At 37.3% G+C, this 20273-nt stretch overlaps 1 protein-coding gene across 1 annotated transcript; it reads right to left on the bottom strand.

The window, feature by feature from the left end:
• Window positions 1–10009: 10009 nt before the first annotated feature.
• Window positions 10010–20178, bottom strand: LOC115632390 (UPF0687 protein C20orf27 homolog). Its single transcript, XM_030529519.1, has 2 exons — window positions 19952–20178; window positions 10010–11524 (listed from the first exon to the last, which is right to left on the bottom strand). Exons 1-2 carry the CDS (start codon window positions 19983–19985, stop codon window positions 11022–11024), a joined length of 537 nt encoding a protein of 178 aa, XP_030385379.1. The 5' UTR covers window positions 19986–20178; the 3' UTR covers window positions 10010–11021.
• Between the last annotated feature and the right edge of the window lie 95 nt (window positions 20179–20273).

Raw genomic sequence — 20273 nt, 5'->3', positions numbered from 1 at the left:
AAGCTTCTTCTCTAATACTTTCTGCCCCCCTTTTCCTTCTTTTCCTCCCTATAACTGATCGCTGATTGATAGAACTTTATTTCCCTCCTCCCATAAAACAGCACGCGAATTTTAAATAAATAAAATAATACACCTTTGTGAGCACGCAGTGTTGCGGTACCCTCAACATAACCCACTCCCCCCCCCAGCCGACTAAACTGAGGCCGGTATGCTAGCGCGTGCTCCGTTCACACATCTGCCCTACCATCAGCTCACCCAAAAAGTGTACGTTGTATGCTACAATATTTCTTTTTATTATTTTAATTATTTTGGCGCCCAACGTGAGGGGCCTGTTTCTGAACCAATGCTAAATGTTAAGCCAGTTGCACTATTTCTTTTTAATATTTTACTTATTTGCCTGTTTCTGAACCAATGCTAAATGTTAAGCCAGTTGCACTATTTCTTTTTAATATTTTACTTATTTGCCTGTTTCTGAACCAATACTAAATGTTAAGCCAGAAACAATATTTCTTTTTAGTATTTTAATTATTTGGAGCCAATCTAAGAGGCCTGTTTCTATCCCAATGCTACATTCTAAGCCATTTACAAGATTTCTTTTATTAGTTTATGTTTTTAGCTTATCAACTTATAAGCTTGGTTCAGCAAGCCCCATCCTAGTTTCAGTCATTAACAGCTGACTTAAATCAATCAGTGTAGGTTAAATTAAATGTTTTTCCCAAATACCAGTTTACGTACTTGAGTGCGGCGGACACTGTAGTGGTTTCAAATAACTTCCAGCCCTGCCTCAATAGAAGCTGTAAACGCTTGCGCATTTGGTTAGATTGGTTGGACATGTTGTATTTCTAGATCAGTTACAGCTCCACACACATGAGATAACCGATGACTTCTTTTTCCTGTGTTTCTGATAATTCTGCAAAAGTATTGCTGGATTTAGGTTCTATGTGGATGCAATCTACGGCCTACCGCTTATTTAAATTCAGAACATTAGTTACACCCTACGCTGTGTATTGGATCAGTGATACTTTCAACATAAGTTCATTGCCGGCACAACTCTTAACCCTTGTCCTATTTACCATTATCTTTTGTATTATGTGCGAGCTACATTATTTGACCAGTGCTGGATATACTGCATATACCGCGCTAATTATATGTAAATGCGAATGCACAATATTTTAGGATAATGTCCGTTCTTTCAACTGTTAACTTTTTTTTTCCTCCTTGTTCGGCTAGAAGCTGTTGGTTATAGTATTCGAGAATTATTACAGGAATGTGTAGTTATTTTGCTGGTGCCTTGACTTAATTACCTTATTCCTTGGATTAATAAGTACTCGTTAGAATATTACTCCTATATTGAAAGCTGAGCATTCTGCATACTATTTTATGTAGAGCATAGGTATTGCTGGATATCAGTTGCGCTGCCGTTTGCTGTATACTGTCCGTGGTACTTGTGCCAATTTTCTGTCTTCTGGTTTCTTTTTCACTTGCTACATTACATTGCTCATGAAAGCGTTTCATGATTTCCGAATGTTTTAGTTTTGATTTTAATTGGTATTTACTGTTAGTATTAAAGTTTTTTTTTCGCTACAAAGGAATATTGTTATTCTTTTTCTTTGATATTTTTGGGTGTACATATCAACTGTTTGTACGGTTTGGCCAATCTGAGAGTTGGCGGAAATGTCTTTAAATCGCAGCGGCGACGAATCAAACGAGACTTTGAGCGATATTGACTGCTTTATTTGCCTCCGATCAGTGCAGTTTGAGGCTCAGTTGATAACTAATTGTTGTGGTCACACTTTTCATAAAGTCTGTGTAAACACCAGAGTAGGCTCGAAGAAAGTTTGCCCTGTTTGCCAAGCTCCCTTGCAAGGTTCTACCTTGGGTCAACTGTATGGTTCTAGTTTAGGCCAGTTATCTCCGTCTATACAGAATATACAAGAAATAATGCCAGCACAAACGAGAAGTGGCTCTAAAGCAATAGATGCTCCACCCAGGGAACACTCGAATGTGCGATCTACTGGTCCGCAGTTGCCACTAGATGCAGCCCCTACAACTTCTACGGCTCCCTCACCGAATATGAGTGAATTACAGCAAATTGTAGCTGAGGCAATGGCAGCAGCCGCTATCCGACAAACGGAAATACTGTCAGAAGCTACATTACGACAGACAAATATGTTGAGAGAGGCTATAGCCGAGGGTTTTCATGCAATCCGAAATGACAGTCCGAGTCAAGTAACAAATGTGGATACACATACTCTTCCGCCACAGGATGAGCAGCCATGTCGATTGTCAAGTCAGTCAGAACATCCTCGCACTTCTCCACGTTCTGATATACGTCCAGATCGAATCAGCCAGATCATTCTGAATTGGAAATTACGATTTTCTGGACGATCATCTTTGTCCGTTGATGATTTTATTTACCGCGCAGAGGCACTAACTATTCAAACACTGGATGCAAATTTTGACCTGTTAGCACGTCACGTCAGTAATTTATTTGATGGTAGTGCTAGTGACTGGTTTTGGCGCTATCATAAAAGCGTTAAATCCATCCGATGGGAGGATTTGTGTACTCAGTTGCGAATACAGTTTAAAGATGAGCGAACTGATAGCAATATTCGAGCTGTCATGAGTCGCAGAAAGCAACAGCCAAATGAGTCGTTTGACCAATTTTATGAGTCAGTAGTTCTTCTAGCTGACCAATTGTCTAACCCCTTGCCAGAGACAGCCTTGCTAGAGACACTGCAAGCTAACTTGTTGCCAGAAATCCAACATGAGCTTCTGTATGAACGCATATTTAGTGTAGCCCAGCTCCGACACCTAGTAAGAAAGCGTGAGTCGTTTTTGCAGTCGTTAGCTAAACCTGCAGGGCCTAAAATGCGAACTGCTCCACAGCGCACCGTACATGAAATAGAAGCGCCATTAGAAGAGTCGGATCTAAGCGACAATGAAGTGTCCGCGTTGACTTTGTCCTGTTGGAATTGTCGTGCAATGGGACATCGGTATCAGGACTGTGTTTCTGAACGACGCGTATTTTGTTATGGTTGTGGACAGCCAGATACGTATAAACCATCTTGCTATAATTGTAATGCTTCAAAAAACTGTTTGCAGCGTGCACTGCCGAAAAGTGTACGCAAACTAGTGACGAAGGCCACCAATACGGAATAGTGGACGGTTCTGCCCCCACTAATCCCTTTTCCCTTGACTTACCTTATGAATCACTGCTACATAACCGTCTAAAGCATAAATCTACAAAAATAACCATAAAGGAGAAGAGAATCACTCGTTCTCGCTTGCGACAGAAGGAATATTTTAAGCGGAAGAAGATTGAAAAACAAGCTTTGATCGCCGCCATAGTCGGTCATGATTTAAGGCCATATGCTGAAGTCAGCATGCTTGGTAGTTCTATGATAGGTTTAATGGATACCGGAGCATCGATTAGTTGTATCGGTGGAAATTTTGCAAAGAAGTTGATAGACTCTGGGCAGCCGTACAAGCCTATGGAGTCCAGTGTGCGTACCGCCGATGGTAAAACGCAAAATATCGTAGGAAAGATTCGTTGTAAAGTTGAGTATCTCGGAAGTAGTAAAGCTTTGACATTTTATTTAGTACCCTCCCTAAATCAACCGTTGTACTTAGGAATAGATTTTTGGACAGAGTTTGATTTATTGCCAATGGGCTTATCGAAGCAGGTGTCCAACTGCCCCGCTGCTCTCGCCAGCGTGCAAAAAGATATTGCTGTGGAACAGCGTCCCTTAAATAACGAACAACAGAAAGCGTTGAAGGACGCCATTGAGTGTTTTCCTTCATTTGTAGAGAAAGGGTTAGGAAAAACTAGCTTGTTGTCTCATATAATAGATGTTGGCGATGCCAAACCAATTAAACAGAGGCATTATCCTGTTTCTCCGGCCGTAGAGAAACTGATGTACGAGGAACTCGACCGCATGATTGCCCTTGGAGTAATTGAAGAGTCAGAGAGTGCATGGTCGTCCCCAGTAGTGCTAGTACAGAAGCCTGGAAAGGTGCGCCTATGTCTAGATAGTCGAAAGGTCAATGAAGTGACGAGAAAGGATGCTTATCCCATGCCACTGATAGATGGCATACTAAGTCGGCTTCCCAAGGCTGAATTTATAACAACTCTGGATCTGAAAGATGCTTATTGGCAGATTCCTCTAGATGCCAGTTCAAGGGACAAAACTGCTTTCACCGTTCCCGGGCGGGCTCTTTACCAATTCACGGTAATGCCTTTTGGCCTTACCAACGCACCGTCCACAATGTCAAAACTAATGGACCGAATAGTTCCTGTCAAATATCGAAACGAAGTATTTGTTTATCTGGATGATCTTCTCATCATTTCCGATAAGTTTGAAAGACATATTGCTGTTCTGAAGGACATAGCAAAAAGGTTGGCCGACGCTGGCTTAACAATTAATGTTCAAAAAAGTAATTTCTGTGTTGCAGAAGTGCAGTATTTAGGCCATATTGTAGGGCATGGTACCATTTCGATGGATGGTCATAAAATAGTTGCAATAAAAGAGTATCCTACTCCAAAGTCTGTTAAGCAATTACGCCGGTTCTTAGGTATGACTGGCTGGTACAATAAATTTATTAGGAATTATGCAGCAATAGCTTCTCCCCTTACGGATGCCCTAAAGAAATCCAGACATTTTATATGGACTGACGCAGCCGAATGTGCATTTCAGCAGCTCAAAACAGCCATGTGTACAGCGCCTGTTTTGCACACGCCCGATTTTAAGTCTCCATTTTATATTCATTGTGATGCAAGTCATACGGGAGTAGGTGGAGTGCTCATGCAGAAAGACAACGAAGGAAATGAGGTGCCAATATCTTATATGTCTCGAAAATTGAATCAGTGTCAGCGTAAATACTCAGTGACAGAGAAAGAATGCTTGGCAGCTATCTTAAGTCTTAAGAAGTTTCGTGCATACGTAGAAGGGCAGCAGTTTACAATTATAACTGATCACGCGTCCCTTAAATGGTTAATGTCACAGTCAGATCTTAGCAGTCGATTAGCGCGATGGGCCTTGAAATTGCAAGGGTATTCATTTACCATACAACATAGGAAGGGTAGTCAGAATGTGGTCCCAGATGCATTATCACGTACCTTCACAGAGGATTTGTCTGCAATAGATTTGGGTTGTGTTATAGATTTGCAGCATCCGCATTTCAATTCACCAAGTTATCAGGATCTGAGGTCGAAGCTAGAGCAGCAGAAAGCTCGAACACCTGACATAAAAATAGTGGATAAGTTTATTTATCGACGAAGCGAACATGCTTCAGGAGAGCGAATAGCAGATGACCTGGTATGGAAATTGTGGCTCCCAAAAGAGTTGATCCCTGAAGTTTTGAAAAGAGTTCACGATGACCCATTGTCATCCCACTGTGGAATAAATAAATCGCTTGAAAAACTTAGGCGTCATTATTATTGGCCAAATATGGTGACAGATGTAAAGGAATACGTCAATCGATGCGAAGTGTGCAAAAGCACTAAACATCCTAATTATGTACTCCGTCCACCTTTGGGCAAAACGGGTGAAAGTCAGCGTTTTTTCCAAAAGTTGTATGTAGATTTTTTGGGTCCGTATCCCAGGTCTAAATCCGGTAATGTAGGAATATTTATAGTACTGGATCACTTTTCTAAATTCCCTTTTTTAAAGCCTGTTAAGAAGATCACAGCCGATGCCATTTTGAAGTTCTTAGAAGAAGATTTATTCCATTGTTTCGGGATACCAGAAGTTATAGTCTCAGACAACGGAGTTCAATTTAGGTCCCGTATCTTTAAAGACTTGCTACAGCGATATGGTGTACATCACGCATATACAGCGTTATACGCTCCGCAAGCGAATGCTTCAGAAAGGGTAAATCGCTCAGTTTTGACGGCAATTAAATCTTATATTCATCCTGATCAGTCAAACTGGGACGAAAAGTTAAGTAGCATTAGTTGCGCACTGCGGGCAAGTTGGCATTCCGCCGTGAACAATACTCCCTATAGATTGGTTTTTGGGCAGCACATGATTACCGAAGGGAATTCATATAAACTGTTGCGCGAGCTCGAGTTGTTAGAAGATCGAACGATCCGATTTGATCGTGATGATTCATTGGAGCTGATGCGAAACAAGGCTGCAGTTGCAATGCGGAAGCAGCATAGCCGAAATGAAAATACTTATAACTTGCGATGTCGCCCAGTTTCTTTTGTTATAGGTCAGGAAGTGTACCGTAGGAATTTCCAGCAAAGCAATTTTAGTAAAGGATTTAATGCCAAACTAGCGCCTACATTTGTAAAAGCTAGAATAAAACGAAAATTTGGAAATAGTTATTACGAGCTAGAGGACCTGCAAGGAAATGTGGTTGGGAAATATCATGCTAAAGATATTAAGCAATAGTTTGGTCCAAGCAAGAGATGTTTCGACAAGCGTGGATCACCCGTTGTGGAATTGCATTCCCCAAGTGTGATTTTGGCCGGGGGGAATTGTAGGAGCGCTTGTCGCAAATATTAATAACTTTGCTTTTATTTATTTTTATTTTGTAGTAAAATTTTATTATTTATTTTTTTTTTTTGCCTTTATATTTAGTAGTAGATTCGGTTTTACATTTAGTAGTAGAATCTATGGTTACTCTTAGTAGTAGATTAGTTGCATACGAGCGCCATCTATGGTCGTGGCAAGGTTCATTTCTCTTTTCCTTTCTTTTGGCTGAATTGTCAATGTCAGTGTTCTCCTTGCACCTTTCTTTTGACAACTGCCACCTCAACCACTTCCGTGGAAGGGCTAATGAGCCTAGGTTGGAACTAGCCACTTTCTTTTTCTTTGAACCGCCGAACGGAACAGACGTACTTTTTCGCATAGCAAAAATAAATGTGCTTGCATTAAAATTTTAATTTGGGCAAGAAATAATTGCTCCCGTGCAACAAATTTAAAAGAAAAAAAACAACTTTTGTTAAAGAAAAAAAAAAGAAACTACAAATGTTGGTATAGAAGTGAACGCCTGTGTTAAGTGCAAGTTAGAGCTACTGCCTATTTTCTGTTTTTTGGCGTGGATGCCATTTGCGTTGGCAAAAGGAATTCTTCTTAAGTTGATGCCGAACAGGATTCGGCACTAAGTCTGGAGCCTATATACCTATGCATATACCTATGTACGATGCATTCTACTAAGTCTGGAGCCTATATACCTATGCATATACCTATGTACGATGCATTCTACTACGTCTGGAGCTATTTATTAAGCCGCTCTTAAATTCTTGTCCGAAAAAACGAACTATTTTCGTACTCACTGGCGGACCCGAGAACTCTAAGCCCAGCAGTTGATGCGCGGATGTATACGCCGGCGGACCCTGTGCTTACGGCCAGTCGCAAAATAATTACTTTCGGGGTTAATTTAAACGCCTTCTAAAGTGGACAGTGATAATGGGAAAACCGCCGAATTAGGTTTTAGCGTTACATGTTTTCCTGATTTCTTATATTTTCCCGGTTTCATATATTTTTTGTTTACGCCGCAGAAAAAATATTAATTTGCCAATAGGTTAAATTACCTTTAAAATGTGCCTGCAGTGCAAAGAAAAATAAGAGAGTGAGGTTAGGCAGTGCCGCAGTCTGTAAGCGCCGAGTGAAGCCAAGATTGGTAGTCGTATTTATTTTTGGTCGTTCCTGCCTACAACTAACGAGCGTGGATATTGTAAATATTATTTTTTTTTTGTTTTTTTTTATTATTTTTTTTGTTCTCTGTTTAAGATAAAATGAGTGTTTTAATGAGTGCATTTAAATAATGCAAGAAACCGATGAAACGGAACAACAACAATTTTTTTTCAGCAAAGCCTGCCGAACACCGCCGAAAGATCTTTCGCCGTTGGATTCGGAGTCGAAACCGTAAGTGCGCTCTTCTTTTTATTATCTACTTGATTACCTTGTCCGCTCTTAAAGCGCTCATTTTAAGCGGACAGAAACCGCAATGTTTAATAGCTCTCTCTTGAAAGTCTAATGCAAATTCGAAGCAATGCCGACATCGTAGTCAGCTGTGTGCTTTAAGTCGGTCATTGACCTTAGTGCATTAATACATTTTACTGCACAAAACATATGCAATTTTCGTTTGTGCATATTATTTTTTTTTTTTTTTTTCCCCCCCCCACCTTATTCTCCATATATATATATATATTTTTTTTGCTTCTTATTTTGCGGATTGTATATTCGAAATTGAAATCCATTTTTTTTTTTTTGGACAGCATAATTTAAATACAGGCCAATACCGAACTTCATTATTTTTTCTTTGCTATGCACATTTATACACTGTTCAAATTCTTTCGTGGAATTTGTATTTAATTATTGTATTTCCTGTTATTATTATTACTACTATTATTAATTATTATTGCTATTACTTTTATTATTGTGTTTCCCTTTTTTAATATGGATTATAGTGATTATCGATGAAGCGAGAAACTCCCTGAATTTTTTTTCTGTTTATTTACTTATTAGAACTAGTTGTTTTTTCTTGTTAATATGAATAAATTTATAATGAAATCGACGTAAGTGTCTAAATTCGGGAATCATGTGTGCCGTCCGTGAGCCAATTTAGGAATCCGCAGTGTGCTTAGGGATCGTCAATAATTGTAGATGCAGCATGACGATCATGGAAGGGTGGGGTTACTCGAGCCGCTCATTACCACCATTGCGAGCTCATTTCGCCACTATGGCTCCTAGCGTAGCAAGCTTCTTCTCTAATACTTTCTGCCCCCCTTTTCCTTCTTTTCCTCCCTATAACTGATCGCTGATTGATAGAACTTTATTTCCCTCCTCCCATAAAACAGCACGCGAATTTTAAATAAATAAAATAATACACCTTTGTGAGCACGCAGTGTTGCGGTACCCTCAACATAACCCACTCCCCCCCCAGCCGACTAAACTGAGGCCGGTATGCTAGCGCGTGCTCCGTTCACACATCTGCCCTACCATCAGCTCACCCAAAAAGTGTACGTTGTATGCTACAACAACGGACTACAAGGGCGTACGCAGGGAGGCAGTGGGCCGTTGCCCCCCTAGAAAAAATTTGGCAATATGAAGTCGACCAAACACTCATTATTATAGCGCACTATTTCGCCTTAAAATGGAACTGAGTTGGATTTCTTGAAGTATACATAAATTATTATTTAAAAGCATCGTGCATTATTTAATCAAAATTTTAATTTTTTGGTGCCCCTTTGGAAAAAACTGCGTACACCCTTGACGGACTACACTTATGTATGTACACGGTTCTCTACGTACGGTTAAAACAGTAAACGGAAAACATATGGGTAGGTCAAGAACACAGAAAATAAATACAATTTGAAACATTATACTGGGCCGGGTTAAGACAAGTCGTATCATGCGCAATCATCTTTGCAAGAGCTGAGCTATATATTGCGATATTGTTATAAGATTTTATGTAGATGGCGGAACAAACAAAGAATATTCCCCAGCATATCTAAAGCATTTTTTAATTTTATTGAATTATGCTGGAATGAATTTTTGTTGTCCTTTATAGTAAATAATAAAATCTGTTTTGAAACCAAATATTTAAAAGCATTTTCTAGATCGTTCCGTTGACAGTTATTCTAAATTCTCACCTAACTCGAGATTCTTTAATGCGAACCTGTCAATGGCTTAAATTTAATAAGCCATTGTAGTACGGTAATGGATGGATACAAAAGATGCATTAAAAGTATTGTAATCAGATTAATATATGTCTTTCAAACATTTCCATAAGGAAAGGTTTAAGGGATACATAAATACTAGTTTATTATCATATTTATTAACATTTCTTATTTATTTGTGGTTGGGCACAAAATTGTAGTCAAATTTATATTCAGAAATTAGTATATATAAATGAAAGAATATTCTAATTATTATTTATTAGAAATACTTAAGATTTCTTTTCCATTTTATAAAATTTAATTTAAAAATTCTAATAAAATTTTATATAACATACATACATAAATGACGTTGAGTGTCTTTTTAAAAATTAGACTGTGTTCAACTTTAGAATATAGTAATAATTGCTTGGCATAATTCAAAACTGTTATCATAAGTAGGTTGTTTTATAAGTATGCATGTATATTGTTAACATTTTCTTAAATATATATTTAATTTTTCTTAAATATTTGACGCTTAAATACAAAGATGAATGCTTTTGTTTCGTGAGTTGCATAAAAGTTTATAATTACACAGCACCTGGCATCGCACATGCATATATAAATTGTATTATATTCTTTTTTGAATTTTTTCATTTTGGGGCTGTAAAAAGGCTTTCAATTGGTCGTGGTGTGGCATTACACTGAGCATTTCATCATACTTGTAAGTTTACATTGCATTGAGTAATTGGTGCTTGTACTATTATTTCGTGATTCTACATCGTAAGGGAGTGCATGTTCGTAATGCATACATATTTTGCATATTCAAGGTCAAGATCGGTTACAAATTATAATATTCGCGCACAACACATCAGCAGAAAAATGAACAGTGCCATAGTCTCAAGTAACATATAAATTGATAAAAACGATGTGCAATCCATGACAATCAAGCTAAATAAATAAGTTGTCCAAATACAACTTTAAAACGTATAATTTAATAGCAAATATGATTCCATATAGTGCTCACAAATTATTTAAATGATTTCGCTTTATGTATGAAAAAACTTGAGTTACGTTCGTGTTTTAAATTAGAATTGCCCGACTACAATCGCTTTTTAAAAACATTTCTAGCGATACTTTTCGTCTATAGTTAAGATGCGTCATATATTCAATCAGTATTATAAATCTTGACGATGATAATAACAAAGAATTCTTTTAAGTACACGCTAAAGAGTCACAAACAATCTGTAGCGTTTTTAAGACAACAAAGAATTCAATTAATTGCAATTAATTTAAACTAATATTAAAAATGTTATTGTATTTCCCCTTACAAATAGGAAAATATGTTCTTAACAATTAAAAACAAACTAAATCACTGACGACAGCATCAGATTCAGCGCCAGCGCACAGCTTAGGGTTTGTCAAAGCCCGCAAAATCAGATGCTTCGGACTCATCATCATCCTTCTCCACACCAATGCAATGGATTCCTGTCCGCAGCATTGGCGTTCCCTTGCCACGGCCTAGGACACGAGCTGCAATGATCAGCTGGAACACCTCCTTGGAATTCTTTGAGTTGACAATGTGCAACGTCTCGCGCAACAGCTTCTCCTTATAGGCAAAGAACTCGATATTCATCTCGTAAAAGTCATGCTCGTCATGTTTGCTGCCCGAGAATTCGGTAATGCGGCAATGCAAATTCGGTGTGGCATCGACATGTGGCAAGAACTTGTTGCTAGACGTACCAACATCTCCAAAAAGCGAGGCAGGCAGTTTCAAATCAATTAGATATCGGTGGTTAATTTGTAAAAAGCCCAAGCTAACTATTATGGTGTCGCCCGAGCGTTGATATGTCACACAATTGTCTGACTCGAAGTCATCCTTCAGTGTAGTGGTGTCGAAGTGCACATGGTGATCTAGAGGAAAGAGCAAAAACGAGCCATTAGTGTCATTTTAAGTAACTGTATATACTACGGGTATACAAAATTGACGCTACACATAATTTATAACAAATTTGTTGTGCGAATTAAAAACAATTTCTAGTGTTCATGTTAATGCTATATGTATCTATCTCAATCTGAATCGATGGTGAGGTGAAATTCTTATCCGCATGCAATACTATTGTGGGACGGTTGGCCGGCGGCTTTCCTTCGCGTAACATTATTGCGCAAGTATGTGTTGTAACGATTGAAGACCAAATCTGTATGCATAGAAAAATGTAAATTGTTCAACCAATTAGCGGAACATTAACATTAATTTTCTTCTCTGCGACGAAATTGCTTATTATTATTTGTCTCAATTTTACACTTGTAAACGATTGTATATTGTGTGCATACTACTAATATGTGGAAAGCCATGTTATAGGAATCATTAAAACGCACTTTATAACGATCTAAATATTTTTTGAAAAAACTGTAATAACTACGAGCAATCCGATTGTAAGGCCTACTCTACATTTGGATGTCAAATGTAATGTGACAACATACTATAAATTCGATGATAATTGGCCTTTTACATTCACAAAGTATTTGCATATTAGAAAGTTTATTAAATAATATAGCTCTGTTAGGTATACTTGTAATATGTGCTCTAAGTCTGCTGACTGCTTTTATTGGTGATTGGTGAACAGCACTTTAACTTGCCAGATAACCAGCCAGTCAGTTATTTACATTGCACTATTGTATACCTGTGTATGCATATATTCATAGTACACATACAAGTATATGTATGTATATACATATATGCATGTGTATATAATTATTCTTGTAAGTATACAAGTAGTATATCTGCATAAAAATCAACGTAATCGCAATCGACACCAGTCACGAGGCCATGCCGTGTAATTGTTGAACTTCGAATATTTGCGCCTGGCAAATGAACAAATTAAGTTAACATTTATATATTTGTTTAACATGAGCTTGGAACGAACGCAATTAAAAAATTGTACTAGGCGGAAATAAGACAAAATCGTGTGCAGGCTGGTTGGTCTACGATCTTTAAATATACTATATTATCCCACAGGGCAGGCAAATAAGCAAATAGCCAAACAAGCGAACAAACAAGAAGCGCGACCAGCAATCCAGTAAACTTCCCGACGACGACGATGAGCCACGGAAATTGCGTGTAAGCGCGTAATTAAATGCTTGTTATGACCCCCTTTCTCTCCCTCCTTAGGCCAACACTGCCTCTGATAGAGAAGAGACAGGGGCTGGCGCCACAATTGATGGCCAAGGCACTCTTTTCCCCCAGAGCGTTTATTTTGCTTTGAGGCCGTTGGGTCTGCGGCTTAAATTGCATTAAAATTGGGTCAATTGGGACTAACGTGCACTTGGCTCGTGTTTTCTGATTTTAAACGACATACATACGTACATATGTACATACATCTTGAGTGATTGCACAAAATTTGAATGAGCAAGGGCACACCATATAGCTAATGAGACTTGGCTCGCGACTAATTAAAGTTTACATTCAATTAAGTAAGGCTACAGAGCAAGGTTGATTTCTAACCATACTTCATATTTCAAAATGTATGCCATATTGCTTAAATTATTAATTTAGAATTGTTAAGGTCGATATTCCCATTTGTTCGATCCAATAAATAAAACATTTTCGTGTTGTACACCACATACGACAAAAATCTTCAAATAGATCCATGGCTCTGTTCCGTTAAAATTACGCAGAACGCCATGTATATTTATTTATGCAGTTTAAGTTTTAGATCATAGATACATAAGTATGTATGTATGTACTCGTATGTTTGATTCAACGTATCGATGCTGCAATTCCGATAGATTGATTTATACAGCTTTTAACTGTCGAATACAGCGCACTGCTTTTGCTGCTCTATCGAAACTAATCGATTGTATCGTTAACGTTATTTGTGTATTTTTGGTATTCCTGCAGTTAATTTAACTTCGTTACAGATTAATTAATTTGCAACTGAGCTGAGATGATATTTTAAAATATGGACATTGAACACCGAATGAAATGCATAGACTCACATAGATTAAATTTCTGTAAAATCGAGCACAATATTGTTTACTTTTTAAAAAAAAATTAACTTCTATAATTATTCTACACATATGTATGTACAGAGTATTTCAAGGTCCGGACACCCGACTTTAGCTGCTCCACTTCTTTTCAGATATTCAACAGCAAAGCAGTTTATATTTAAGTTTTGTAAAGAATATGCCCGGTACAAGTGAACTATTTCTGATATGGGCATAAACAGTGCTAACACAGTTTCAATTTATTGTTAGTATATAAATAACATGTAAATGTCTAACGCCGAAATTGGAGAATTAGCTGCGATAGTTCCCTTTGGGAACAGTGTATTAAAAAGCGTAATTTCTTCTTTTAGCTTCAGAGGATGTTCTGTAAACGAATACGCATATGATTTTGTTTTAAAACGATGTTGCCAACTGGCGGTTTACAGATCAAATGAATTCATTTTTTTTAGGCTAGAATACACTTCTATGAATTCCTAAATATAGATACTACATAAATAGATACTACATAAATAGTAATATTTGTTATAGCTATTTTGGGCATATTATTTGAATAATGCTTAGCGTTTTCGTATCACATGCCAACACCATTTATTGAAATTATAAACACTACATATGTACGTAAGAATCTTATAACAATAAAAGGCTGAAAATATTTAGAACTAATATTACGATGCTAATTGCCAAGCCTACGAATACATTATTATCAACCGCGTCTTAGAGGGCAATAAAAAGCAGTGATTTGCACCACATAAAGATATTTAATTTTCTTTCACCTCTTGAATTAATAAGTTCATAAAACGAAAAGGAAATAGCACGGAGCAGCAATAGCCTTACATGCCATAAACATATAGTCCATACTACTAATATACCCAACTGCTCTCTATAAATCAGCAAATGTAGTTAAACTACAGATCGATTGTCTCAGTCAGAATCTACATAAGCCCATGGTCCGCCTCCTACTATTATATGCCAAGCACCGTCTAAAAATAAATACCATTGGCATACATATTTTTTTAAATGCCTCACTCACAGCTACAAATCTTTATTATCCATGCAAACATATTCTTTAGTGTGTTTTGTTGCATCCGCAACATTTCCAATTCCGATTTTTATACTCTCTACTTCTTTTTTATTTAGAGATAAGTCAGTTCGATTTGTTTTGGAAATTGTAAAAATATGCACAGCTCAAACAAAATATATATCTGGACCATTCCATTAAAAATGAAAATTAAAAAACAATTAAAATAACGTCACAATAGTGATATAACATTGCAAGCGAAAACAATGATCAAATAAAAGTAAAGTCCTCACTAACAAAAAATTAAGCGGCTATTTAGAATAAAAGGTAAGTTAACAATTTAGTCCCTTAGTTTCCCCGATGGCAAGGTACATACAGACAAACTTTTCAGATAGCGCTCAGTCTTTTTATTATACATAATACAAATTGCAATTGCAATACAAAACAAAGCCCAGAAATTTCTCAAATCAGATCGAAAAAAACTTTGCTGTTGCTTTAAATTCAAATCAATGCACCCAAATCGTTAGGATTTTACAAGCTACATTCTGGTGTACACCAGAAGTCTCCATATTGCAGAAAAAGTTCATGCCTATTTATTTTCTAGTTAAAATTCATAAATTGTAAAACTTCAAGTGCAGCAGAAGAGAGTTCTTAGTGATTATAATTGAAAAGAGAAGCCCGTGATTTTGTATTTTTAAATCGTTGGGTTGCAAAGTCACTTACAGGCTCCTCATTTATTTCTTATGCCACACTGGATTAAGATAAGAATAATTCTGTAGAATGTTTTCAGGGTATATAGTTGTGTATGCATTCAAGTTGGTTTACACATATATTTTGTACACATATATATTGCAGAACTCATTCAAAAATAAATACGAAATACCTTTCGTATTGCCACATTGCGACAAGAAAAACTGTCTGGGTAAACTATTTTGTTGTTTCCTTTTGTATTATGAACAAATAAATATATTTTTATTTTCTTGGCCGATCGCCCACTCAGCAAGACGTCATAATTCATATGCTTTTGCTGAGCACTTTTTATGATTTTAATGTGGCTTTAATTTGTTATATTTGCTAGCCATGACAAGAAGTACAATTTAAAATGTAAAGAAATTGAAAAAGAGCGATTGCAATTTTTCTGCCATTTAGCATAAATTTGAGGAAATTTCCCTGCACGCCTGTGCCCTTGTGTGTAGTTATATAAATATATTTATGCATGTGTGTGAATACCATTTATTATCATTAAACGTAATTTGCCTTAAACGCAAGTCAATGTAAATGACAAATAGAGGCGGATAGAGACAACAACATAAAGTACAAACTGTGTTGTACTATATTACAATGCGACAACACCACACCACACCACATCATGTCACCTCACATCATTCCTCCTTCCATTTAGTCATGCAACCTCCCACTGATCTTTCCAGCTAGTCGCTAGCATTTCGCATTTAATTTGCAAAACAACAAACACACTCAATTGTCACTAATAGTGGGCGTGTTGGAGGGGGTGGAGGGCCGTTAAGAGGCCACTCGCGACTGTTCTTTTTATTAATTTCATTTAAAGTCACGCTCTATGCGCCTTTTTATTTAACAAACATCACACACGCAATTCAAGACCAAAAAAAAAAAACATACTATATGTGGAAGAGCCCCCGGAATAGGGTGGTGCGGAGAGGCATGACAAATGGGGGGTGAAGAATGTGAGGCAGGCTGGCTGCCAATTTGTGGAACACTCACGTGCCTAACGATCAATCAGCATTGATCAAACATTAATAGCATAATGGAAGTTTTCTATTTATTATTGATTTTAAATTGCGCTTGATTTCCATTTCTCTCTCACCACTTGTCTCGCATTGGATAAAGAGCCAGTGACTTTGAGAAGTTTGAAATTAATCTTCAATTCATCAGATTGGATGGCGTTGCTTTGCAACAGACCTTAATTATCACTAGCCCCTATATATCATAATATCCATTACTGTACATATGTATGTGTGTATGTACTATATGTATATACATTGTGGTCCAATTGATTGTCATTTCTGTATTCTGCTCAAGACTTATTTTATACGCTTCCACATATAGCTCTCCTCCATCTTTTTAGAAGATTTCAATTGGTTTGTTTGCAAGCTTTGGTTAATTGATGCAACAGCTGAAGCTTTGCGATGTAGGTTGAGTGCGGTTCAAACGACTTGACTCAAATCGATTAAAAATCGTTAGAAATGTTCGCTCATTAAAATGGTCGATTAATAGTACATACTAAATTACATACAAGTACATATGTCGCTACAACCAATAAAATGCTCAGCAAGATCCAATATTTTATAGTTATTGAACGAAAGTATTTAAGAACTCCAAAGTATTTTGAAGAACATAAATATACGATTAGATCCGAGCTGCAAATAAGCATTCTGGTAATGGAACGATATTAACACTTAAATAACCGAACATACTATACAAGTATATAGAAACTCAAAACATTTCGTTTAAGAATCTTATGTAACAGTCCAAAGAAGAAGAGGCTGATCATTGATATGTATGACGGTATGAGGAGATCGATATAGACTCTTGAGCTCTAACAGCTAGGAATGATAATTATAAAAGTTTTTTCTAATTTTATTGTAAGCCAAAGACCAAATCTTGCCAAACTTATTGTTTACTTATAAATTTGGTATTCTTTGGATTTTTTGTATAATATACGAAAGTATTAACAAAATAGTTTTATATTCCGATTTCTTAAAAAAAAAAACCATCACAAATGATAAAATAGATTTCTGTAGCGTTAGCAATATATTTTAAGATGTTTTATAGAAAAAGTAATTCGTAGCAATACCAAATGAATTTGCGCAATGAATGAGACAAGAAATTTTCCCATTTATTCTTGGAGATATAAGGGTGCTTACATACATACGTACAAAAAATGTAGTCAGCACCTCCGAGGAATATTTTACAAAATGTGTTGTACGTGCTTTTTGGCTCATACACCGACCTCGAGAATATATCGGAACGGGCGTACCAATTGTTGAGCTTTCAAAATCAATGCAATGAATTGAACGTTCCGGAGAGTGAAACGCGCAAACGACTGGAAAATATCAATCAAAAAAGCAACTAAGGTACTGATAAATGCTACAACACCTTAACAAGTTGGTGTATATATATATACTCGCACATATACACGTGCATATATCTATTTACATTAGAGTGCATGTTTGTCGGTTCCTTATAGTGCCGTCAGGGGCTCGGCTGTTATGTGAGGCACAACGATGCACCGCCCAACGTCATCGCTAAACCCAACCACGACACGAGCAAAGATACAAAATGTATATGTAAACATATATATTGTATGTCTATAAATAGTCTAGCTATCATATACAATTTTTCAAACAAAGCTTGTAGCATGTGTCAGCCTTTTTTGCAATTCATATTTAATTAACCCAACGGCGCGTGGGAAAGTTGACACAGCATTGACGTCGAGCCACAAACCCTGAACGAAAATTGATAATGAGTCCGATAATGATACGCTAAGTGACCAACTATCTAAGAGAAGCTACAAATTGTTATTGCCCCCGACATTAATAACTGGCAGTTAATGAATACAAGGTAGCCCCATAAATAATACAAACTAATCTCAGATGCCAGCCGACGTTCTAAGTCAAAGATAAAACCTGCAGCAACGCCAACTGATAAGCTCATACATACATATAGAATGAAATAGTATAGTAATGTCGGTGTCGAAAAGTCACGCGAATGGCGAAAGACACCGAGCGGACAGACTCAGAACAAAATTTAAAAGCACATGCAGTTTTCATATAAGAATCGGCCTACCATATTATCTAATACTATGGTAGAAAGGGTATACAAGTTACGTGACAATATGTGTAGGTTCAAATCGGGCGGTTGTCTACCCATATTTGTACGACTTGTATTTTGGAATAGTTATAATAGTAAGTAGTATGTTGTTGTAAAAGCATTCTCCCACCATGTCACCATATTAAGTTTGTTTCAAAAACTTCTTCAAAAGGCGCTAGAATGCTTGAACGAAAACGAAGAGCCTACAAACCTCCGAACTCACATAAAATGTCTGAACGCATTATTTTCGTTCTTTTTGCATCTTCAGATCTATTTAGATTATTAACAAAAACATTATTAACGTTAAAAAATGTTAGTTGTAAGTAACTATGGGTCGAGCGGTCGACGTAAGAGGAATCCCACAATGTGAGTTCGTTCCTAAGTATATGACTCGGTTCGAATCACGGCGCTACAATCGCATAAAGCATGATTCAAAATTTACTTACAGTTTTAAAAATTCCAAGTATATAACATGGGGAGGCTTCTATCAAAAATGTTACTGTTCAAAAAAAGGGTGCATGATTATCGGCTCGCTGCAGATAACATTTATGTATTTATTTTCAAATGGGCCGCAAAAAATTGCACGCAACTTGGGGTCGTAACCGGGATTTGTAAATGGGGTTGTGGGCACTTGATTTGGGGGCCATGCGCTCGCTGCGTCCGTTTTGCCGCAGTTTTCGAGGTGGACATTGAAAATTGGCTTAAACATGACCGTGAAAAAATATTATTTTTCACATTGCGGTAAAAATAACTAGAAAATTCCGAACAATAACAAGAGTACAGCTATTGAGCCAGCCATATAGTGGAGAGGGTGGCACGCCATTTGCTGTCAATATTTTGCCTTTTTGAATTTCCCTGTTTATTGACGTTTGTCAATGCCAAAGAAAACTACGTCTGAATATTCTGTGAGGCAAAATGCATAAATTGTTCAAAGGAAAGCTCGTGAACAGAGACTAAGGAAAAGATAGAGAAGGATTTGAAAGAAGATAGAGAAGGTTGCCGGTCAGGTCGTTACGCAGCCTATCAATGCACAAGATGCGAGAGTGTTAGCAACAAGCAATGCGGAAGCTCCTACAAACACACAAACACACACACTGCAAGTTCCAGTTGCATGCAATTTGCCTGAAAAGGTCAAGGGGTGCGGATGCAGTGCGGCGCAAAATGGCAAATTTAGTGCAATGTAAAATTTAGCAAAAATATGTTTCTAATTGTAATTTAATGGAGATAGCAAATGGGTGGCATTTTGGCTAATGAACTTTTAATGTGCGGGGCACGGCTAAATGAATGCGTGCGGAGAAGGAGTATAGAGGGGAAGGAACACCTGCTATCACACGATTTTATGCTCCGGCGCACAATTACTTTTTTATGACAAACAATTCCAAATTGTGTGTGCCGTGTATTCTGTACATGGCAACCGACCAAATAGCCATGCAAATAAACAAAGTAAACATGTTTTTTGCGCATACCTTGATCCAAGGAATCCGCATTGTCGTCTGACATTGTTCCAGCTGCTGTTTCCGCTCTCCAGTCAATATATTAAATAAATGCGAGTCTTGATTGTCGTTGGGTGCTTTTCCTTCACAATCGCACGCACATACAAATTAAATCAACGGCAGGCGCGCTATTCTGACCGTTTGCTTGTTGGATGTTTTTGCACAATACTTCTGTAAACAGCAACACAAGCAGGCAATGCCAAGCAACCGACTAATTACAACAAAAAGCAGGCTGGGGTATAGTGGTGGCCAAAGTTTGAGCAACGCAGATATCGAATATTTCGATACCTGGCTT

This window comes from Scaptodrosophila lebanonensis, unplaced genomic scaffold (genome assembly GCF_003285725.1).
Source record: "Scaptodrosophila lebanonensis strain 11010-0011.00,11010-0021.00 unplaced genomic scaffold, SlebRS2 tig00001415-arrow-pilon, whole genome shotgun sequence".
Classification (NCBI taxonomy): Eukaryota; Metazoa; Arthropoda; class Insecta; order Diptera; family Drosophilidae; genus Scaptodrosophila; species Scaptodrosophila lebanonensis.
This window is presented reverse-complemented; position numbering and strand designations above follow the sequence as displayed.

What these genes read in the sequence shown, in the direction of transcription:
- LOC115632390 (XM_030529519.1), bottom strand. Translation starts at nt 19,985, where the DNA reads ATGTCAGACGACAATGCGGATTCCTTGGATCAAG. An exon ending in TGCGGATTCCTTGGATCAAG is followed by an intron (nt 11,525 to 19,951) that starts GTATGCGCAAAA and finishes TCTTTCCTCTAG; the next exon opens with ATCACCATGTGCACTTCGAC.